Source organism: Vespa velutina, chromosome 5 (genome assembly GCF_912470025.1).
Source record: "Vespa velutina chromosome 5, iVesVel2.1, whole genome shotgun sequence".
NCBI classification, from domain to species: Eukaryota; Metazoa; Arthropoda; class Insecta; order Hymenoptera; family Vespidae; genus Vespa; species Vespa velutina.
In genome coordinates this window covers 6,288,358-6,296,736 of record NC_062192.1, presented here as the reverse complement: position 1 = coordinate 6,296,736, position 8,379 = coordinate 6,288,358, and the positions used below count along the sequence as shown (strand labels likewise).

General features: G+C 31.4%; 1 protein-coding gene and 1 long non-coding RNA gene across 2 annotated transcripts in view; one reads left to right on the top strand and one right to left on the bottom strand.

Annotated features, from left to right (window-relative positions):
* Positions 1 to 3,910: 3,910 nt before the first annotated feature.
* Positions 3,911 to 8,379, bottom strand: part of LOC124949352 (protein Wnt-1-like) — a 72,866-nt gene continuing 68,397 nt past the window's right edge. Inside the window, exons 5-7 of the mRNA XM_047494294.1 lie at positions 6,618 to 6,795; positions 5,621 to 5,852; positions 3,911 to 4,441 (exon numbers count right to left, since the gene is read on the bottom strand). Of these exons, the coding sequence (XP_047350250.1) occupies positions 4,240 to 4,441; positions 5,621 to 5,852; positions 6,618 to 6,795 (612 nt within the window). The 3' untranslated portion in view covers positions 3,911 to 4,239. The remainder of the gene's footprint in view (positions 4,442 to 5,620; positions 5,853 to 6,617; positions 6,796 to 8,379) is intronic.
* Positions 5,983 to 7,814, top strand: LOC124949353. The gene is made up of 3 exons (XR_007101049.1): positions 5,983 to 6,165; positions 6,657 to 6,788; positions 6,904 to 7,814. It is a non-coding gene; the product is annotated as an uncharacterized LOC124949353 (long non-coding RNA).

The following is an 8,379-nucleotide window of genomic DNA, read 5'->3' as shown; positions in this document are numbered from 1 at the left end:
ATATATATATATATATATATATATATATATATCCATCCTTCGCGGCGACGTGTGCGACGAGTCTTAAAGTGATTCTTTTTTTTTTTTTTCTTTTTTCTCTTTTTACTCGCAAAACATGTTCGTTTCGTGCTTGGGCAGGATTCGAAAATGCGGTATATGTGTAATTATATTTACGTATATACAGTTACACGGATCTCTGGACGTAAAAGCTAAATACGATATAAGATATTATTTACATTCATTCATTGGCAGATATTTTCACGTTCGTTTACATACGAGTGTTTCGAGCACTTCGAGACGAGAATAAACGACGATGACAATGACGATTATGACGATGACGATGACGATGACGATGACGACGATTACGACGATGACGATGACGATGACGACACGATTTGACGTCTTGCGTTCGTCCTTCTTCCATGATAATACGTGAACGATATGGACAATCCTACTAGCATTTCATATCAATAAATCTACCATAGTTCCTCATATATACTTCATTCAAAACGTACATGCTATCATCGTACCTTTCTTTATTTTTCTTTTTTTCCTCTCTTTTTTTTCTTTTTACTTTTTTCTGTTTTTTTTTCTCCTTTTTTTTCTTTTTTTTTTCTTTTTTTTTTTTTTTTTTTTTTTTTTTTTTTCTTTATTACGCCGAGAGTGCGGCAGCGAGCGTTACGATTATTCTTACTTTTTTTTTACGTTAAGACAAAATTCTAGGCGCTAGAGAGCATTGGCATACATTAAAGATACCCTACACTTTTTAGAGATCTTTTCGTTTTAATGATTCTTTTTTTTTTTTTGTTTGTTTTCTTTTTTACTTTTCTTTTTTTGTTTTTTTCTTTCTTTAATTTAATAGATAAGACTCACTATGTGCGTGTGTATGTCTGTCTGTTTTCTGTGCTGTGTGTGTTGCGTGTCTCTATTTCTTTCTCTCTCTCTCTCTCTCTCTGTGTGTGTGTGTGTGTGTACGAATATGCGAGTACTCTTTTCTTTTTTATCTTTCTCTCTCTCTCTCTCTTTCTCTTTTTCTCTTTTCTATTTCTCTCTTTTTCTCTCTATCTGTTCCTCTCTCCTTCTCTTCTCTCTCTCTCTCTCTCTCTCTCTTTCTCTCTCTGTCTTTCATCTCGCACGTGGATATTGCATAATTAATATTTCGAGCTTTTAATGTTGTGATGGTAATAATTACTTTTATTCAAGTTATACATCATCGGACGAGCATACCAGGACGGTTCATCGTTAAAAATGAAAACACAAAAGATCTGATATGCGCCATATTCGTAGAAATTTAAACAAAAGAAAAAAAGAAAAAAAAAAAAAGAAAAAAAAAGAAAAGGAAAATAAATTTGTAATCAAATAATATTTTTCAGATTGGTCAAAACGAATGTAACGAATGTACAAAGAAATTAATGTGTACTGTATGAAGTATGTCACAGTACGATTAGTAGTAAATGTAACAAGATATGTATGTAAAGTAAGCTTTTAAAAATGTTCGTATCTATTTCGAATAATATATACAATTTATTGATAACTTCTAGTAAATATTTTACTGAAATTGACGAATGCAATAGAAAAAAAGTATATTCATAAAAATAATCTCTTGAAAATTATTTTGATTTTGTAAGATAATAATCAATTAAAGCATTAAAAATCTTTGGACAAAACTATTAAACGTATAAATAGTTAGAATTTACAAAATGCATATATATATATATATATAATTTATTATGAATGTATTTTATAAAAATGGCTTATTTAATTTTTTTTTTGTCTTATCGTTAGAAGCCAATAAGCCAAAGCTAAAGCTTTTATTGCTAAAACTAGTAATTGCATTTTTTCTTCTTTAACGAACTTCGTACAGAATATTGATCATTAATTTTCTTTTTTGTTTTTTTTCTTTTTTCTTTTTTTTTTTTTTTTTATTTATAATTTAAAAGAAAATTACTCGACATTAAAGTAAAAAAAGTTTCTTGAATATTTCAAAGATCCATTATAATGATAATACATACATACATACATACATACATACATACATACATACATACATACATACATACATACATACATACATACATACATACATATATATTCAACTTAGTAGTGTACAGGAATACATATATATATCTCCTTTTAATAGGATATCTATCATCGAGAGTATACAGAGTATCCCATTTAAAATCGCGAGTAAGTCTAAATATTTTTTTTCGGCTGGATAAAAAAATGTTATAGGACAATGTTACATCGTTTGAAAGGGAAAGATGTAATGATATGAAATGTATTTTATTTTAAGGTCATCTTTTTTTCTTTTTAAGATATTAAGGTCATCGGTAGATTTTTTCTTTTTTTTCTTTCTTTTTTTTTTTTTTTTTGGTACATTGGTTGTTACCGCAGTATGATAGCTCGTCAAAAAAATATGTTCCTAGAGTATTATTATTTTTTCTATCTCAAGGAATTGCCTGGAATGAAAAGAAAAAAAGAATCATGTTTTAATAAGAAAAATGAGGAAGTTCCACAGCCTGACATTAAAAATATAACGCAAATCATAATAAATTAGATGATGAATAAATAAATTAAAAAGAAAAGACAGCTTCTCTCTATGTAAGATATAACGTGATATTTAACACGAATTTTAAAACAATTGCAACGAATATTGTATTCTTTGATCGTTGTTTACAAATTAAAAAACACGTTAATACGAAGAGAGGAATATCGTCTCGAACGTATATTATGTTTGGCTTTAAAATCAATGGAAGCTTATGTGACTTCACAAAAAAAAAAAAAAAACGAAAAACATCATTTAGACCGAAACGCTTAAGTTTAAGATTTCTACCTTTTTTTTTTTTATTCTTTCCAACATAATTTTTTTCTTCAAATTCGTCTCAAGATCAGATATATCCCTATTACACTAAATATTTCCCATATTTGATAATTTTATGAGCTATCATATTGTTGTAACAAAAATATAAACATTTCATAAAAAAAAAAGAAAAAAAAAAAAAAAAAAAAAAATAGGGAAAAAAAAGAAACACCGATGATTTTGATTATCTGAAAAAAATGACCTTGAAAGAGGAAGAAAAATGTACCTGTTGTATTTCTCGTTCTCTGACATTCTTTCGTTCTTCATTAGAATTAACCGGAAACATTTAAATGTACGGTTTCAAATGGGATAGACAGATACACTCTGCGCTTTAGAATTGGAAAAAGAAATTAATTCGTTCTTTCTTTTTTCTTCCTTTCTTTTTTTCTCTTCTTTTTTTATTCTTTTTATTTATCTCTCTTTATTTTTTCTTTTTTTTTTTTCTTTTTTGAATAATACGACCGTCGATTTTTCCTCATCGAGCGACGTAATGTCGTCGTTAATAAACATTTTCCGTATGCTCGGTTTGTCAATATCCACGCGGTCGACGCTGCACCTGAGAGCCAGACTAGCATAACGAGCCACGTGTTCGTAACTCCAATGTGGGTATGTATCCATGTAGACGATCGCCTCTTTAACATACCCACACCATTATTAATACTGAAACTCGAGGGGTCCGCGCATGCACGCATGCACGCATGCACGCAGTATATCGATGGCTTCCTTTTTCTTCTTCTATTCATAAACGAGAAGCGCGGACAAAGCGTATTACCCTGAGTATCCGAAATTATAGATAAATAAACTTAAAATAAATGTTGCCGAAGAGTGGATTATTTACGACACTCTGACTGTCAGGTACAGAACGCTTTTTTTTTTCTTTTTTATTTCTTTGTCCTCTTTTTCATTATCTTTCTCTCCTTTCTCTCTCTCTCTCTCTCTCTCTTTCTCTCTCTCATTTTCTTGTTTTCTCTCTCTCTCTCTCTCTCTCTCTCTCTCTCTCTTTTCAACAGAGTCGTAGGTATATCGTCCTTTTTTTCTTATTTTCTAGCCTCTCGCGGCGGATATTGGTATGTATATATATATATATATTTTTTTTTGTTCCTTTCTATTTTTCTCCCTCACCCGATCTCTTAGCTTCCCATATCTCCATTCATATTTTCATCCCCATCTCCTTCCCCTTCCGTCTTTTCTATTCCTCATATCGACTCATTTCATTTCTCTTTCTTTTATTTCATCAACGCAACGTTAAAAATCGTGCGATAAGAATACGTCGATTTGCCCTCGAAATCGATTTATGTATGAGCTATATTACTCATCTCAAAGAAGACACGTTGTCAAATTGCATGGAGTCGCGTGACCAATGTCTATCTTATTATTCTCTAATTGCAAATGTGTTCCTCGCGCCTCTGTCTGCATAGTTCGCACTTCACGTGACAGCACCAGACGAATCGGCAACTGCATTTCTCCGTGACGTCTCTTACCCTTGTTTGATAGCCACGACCGCAGCACAATAATCGGCAACCATCGAGACCCGGTGATGTTCGATTGCAAATTCTTCCTCTCGTTCCGGGGATGCCTAACCTAAGATTAATCCAAACGATTAAATCCGTACGTTTGTTTATTTTTTTTCTTTTTTTTTCTCTCTCTCTCTCTCTCTCTCTTTCTCTATCTCTATCTCTATCTCTATCTCTATCTCTATCTCCCTCTTTCTTTCAAATAAAATATTCATTCGTCATGAGATAATAGAAACAACGATGTGGATCATTATTAAAATATTATTATCAGATTGTATGTAATTACGAAATGTCGAATCAATTCTAATTCTATATTCGCAAATTTATCGTTAATTAATGTTTCATTGAATCGTTGAAAAGTTTTATGGTTCTTTTCTCATTTTTTTTTCTTTTTTTTATTTTCTTTTTTTTTTATTTTTGTTTCTTTAATCCTAGGAAAAATTTTGTATGACGTGAAAATGAGGGTAAATTATTTTTCTTTCTTTCTTTTCTTTTTCTTTTTTTCTTTTTTTTTTTTTTAAACTCCGTCACAATGCAGCTCATGCAAGTCGTAATATTAATAATGCGTTTGATGATGGTAATGTTAATGAACGAATCATACAAAAGATAGTTTGAAAAATTCCGTTTTGTAAAGGAGAGTTTTTTTTTTTTTTTTTTTTTTTTTTAACAAAAGAAGCCTTGAGGAAAACTTCGTAATGTTAATGAAATTAAATAATGCTCACACAGATTTTTTGTCGTTTGAAAACTAGAAGGAACTTTTTCGCGGGAGGACTTTTTTCTTTTCTTCCTTTTTTTTTCCATTTGTTAAAATGTCGTTCACAAAAAACAATGCAATAATATGTTGCCTATTTTGACGAATAAAATGTTAGTTTGGTATTAAAAAAGAAAAGAAGAAAAAAGAAACTGGAATAACAATATTCACATTCTATTGAAAAATAAATTCGACATTTCGTATTCACATGATCTAATTATATTATCGTAATAAGCAATATATAATTGTAAAATTATATTCACGTAAAAATATTCTTTTAAAAGAATTTAAACTTATACTTAAAGCTGCCGAAATGTTTCTGTCTCTTTATTATTTACGTCGAAAGAATTAATAAAGAAGAAAATAATATTTCTTTTCTTTTTTTTTGTAAATAATTGTTTTTCTACAGTATTAAGAGACTCTACGTTTCATGCTATGGCTTCTGCTTCTAATCGTTATATATATTTCATTCTGTTCGTAAGTGTATAAACATACGTGATATTTCTTTCACAATAATCAGGACTGTCCTCCAGGTAAACTAAATCCGTCTTGTTCGGTCGTTTGAGATCGGGTTGCGCGGGCCTCAGTCTTGCGGGTCTTCTGCCGCCCCGTTGAGACAGTCGTACCAATGCCGCCCCATCGTGAAGAGCTGCGAGATCAGTTCCGGCCTCTCTGAATGCTGGAAGTCTCCTCCAACAGACGCGGACACTGCATGATCCGGACATGCCTGGACATGCAAGGATATTCGACATTCGTATTAATGATATCAATTCAAAATGGAAAAGATAATTGAAATTAGATTTTTAATTTAACTTAATCAAATCGATTAACTCCATAAAGGAAAGTAACGTTGAAATATGATAAAATGATATAAATTGTTTTTTTTTTTTTTTTTTTTCAAATAAATTTTAAATTCCTCCTTTTAAAATATAAATTCAAATGAAAATCGTAGGATGTATAAATGAGGCCTTGCTAATAGCTTTGACTTTTAGAATCGCAATGATTTACGATTAGAGGATTTAATCAAATTGGCTTCTAAGGTGAATTATTTTTTATTCGATTGGGGAAAAAAAAAAAGAAAAAAAATATTTTTTTTGTTATTTAATGATATAATATAATGGAAATTAAGGAAATTTATTATTATATATAAATAGTTAATACTTTTAGTGAGTGCTTTGATACTTAAATTTAAAGAAAAAAAATTTTAAAAGTGCAGCTAATCGTGATTTGGCTTTGTAAACGTGTTTCAATTATTAACAAACAATACTTATAATAAGTATCTTATAGATATTTTCTAAACGTAAACATTATAAAATATTTAAAACGCGTGTGCTTGTTCGTTGATAAGATTCCGATCATATCGATTATTTTCTCTGTTAATATTATGATATATTATTTGGGCTCGTATGGTGTAATATCGTATTTATTATTAGAAATTAATTCGATAATATAAACTTATGATATTTAAGGGAGTTAAATAATAATGATTTACCATGACACTTGCAAATACGTTTCATTTTTGAACGAACAGCTCGCCTGCCTGCCTCGCTGTCGTGTTTCCTCATAAGCTGACCGGCCAGTCCTTTGACACCATGCAGAATTCCCTCCTTAATTGATTCCTCAGCACCGTCGGTCCATTCTCTAGAGAACTTGTCTCCAAAATGTATGTCCTAAAGACAAACATTATGAGTTTAAGAATCTTTGTTCAAGGAGTGGTCGAGTTTAATCGACTTTTAATTAATAAACCGACGTAATTTATATTTGACTTTGTATTTCAGTGAAATTTTACAAACGTACGCGAAGGAAGGAAGGAAGGGATTTATTAATTAGGAGTATTTTCTGCCAGATGAATCCTGACGTTAGTTCGCTCGATGTGAACGAAGAGAACGGTTGGAAAACAAACATCGTTATCTCGAAAATCTGTCGGCTCGCTCGTTCAAGACATCTGTCCCATGGGATCTGGCTCGTTAAGGAGAGACCACGAGACGTTTCAAAGACGTCGAGGATTTAACAGAGAACTTGGAAGGAGAAATGGACGACAATACCTCTTGGTTGTAATCCTGGAGGAAACGCGACGAACTTCTCGACATTACCACCAACACCGTCACCATCAATATATATACGTACATACCATTACCAATGCAATCACCATAGTACTAGCATCGCTATCGTTCTCGGTGTTGCTTGTGCTATCCATGCGTAGAACGAAGAACGAACGAGAAAGGGGACGGCGGATTGTTGCAAGTTAACAAGCTTAACCCCCTTAATCCCGTTGTAAGCTTGCAAAGTCTACAAGGGGTCAGCCGTTCGCACGAAATGCATCCGTTTAGAGAACAAGCTTTGTCTTCGGCCAGGGTTAAGGTTTACGCGCTTAGAGAGGGAGGTCGAGACTGTAGCACTCTACCCTCTTTTTATCTTTAACCTCTAACTCTTCATTTCTCTCACGATTCTCTCCTTGAACGATTATCGTTGGGAATATATCTATCCATAATTATAAAAGTGATCTATGTCATATATATTTCTTTTTTTGAGATATTTAAAGGATTACATTTGAATAAGTTAAAAAATATTTTATATATTATGTAATATTTTAATTTAAAATTTTATTAATCTTACTTGATTAATGAAAATATATATATTAAAATACGTCTTTCATCGAACTTTTAATGGATATTTTACTTTTTATAGGGAAAAAGATAAGAGATTGATTTTTCTATTTTTTTTTCTATTTTCTTTTTTTTTTTTTTTGTCTTTCCTCTACTTAAGCATCATACATTATTAATCATTTAATATTTAGATAAATTATTTTTCTCGACGATTTTATATAATTAATGTTACAAGCTAACAGTATTATATTTCGATTGATGAAAAAGATTAAAAAAAAAAAAAAGAAAAAGAAAACTATAATATTAATTAACTCCTTTAGGCGTCGAGTAATTTTCGGTGAGAAAAAAACAAATTCCAGAAGATCACCTACTTTCTCGAAGCGATCGAACCAAAGTAGCCTCTTAAGTATCGTTCAAAGTAGGAAAATATCTACGAGCTAGTGTATCGAGACAGGGAGCATCGAACCGGTTTAGACGGATCTTGGCTAGTTCTTCTCGCGATAGCCATACAAGAACGTGGTTTGTTCTGGGTAACAAGTGCAATAGTTTACATTCGGTTTCTGTATGCGTCATCGATTCGAGATCCTCGAGAGAGAAGTGTCGTGTCCCGTAATACTATACATTGTCATACGTGTGTGATTGTGGGAT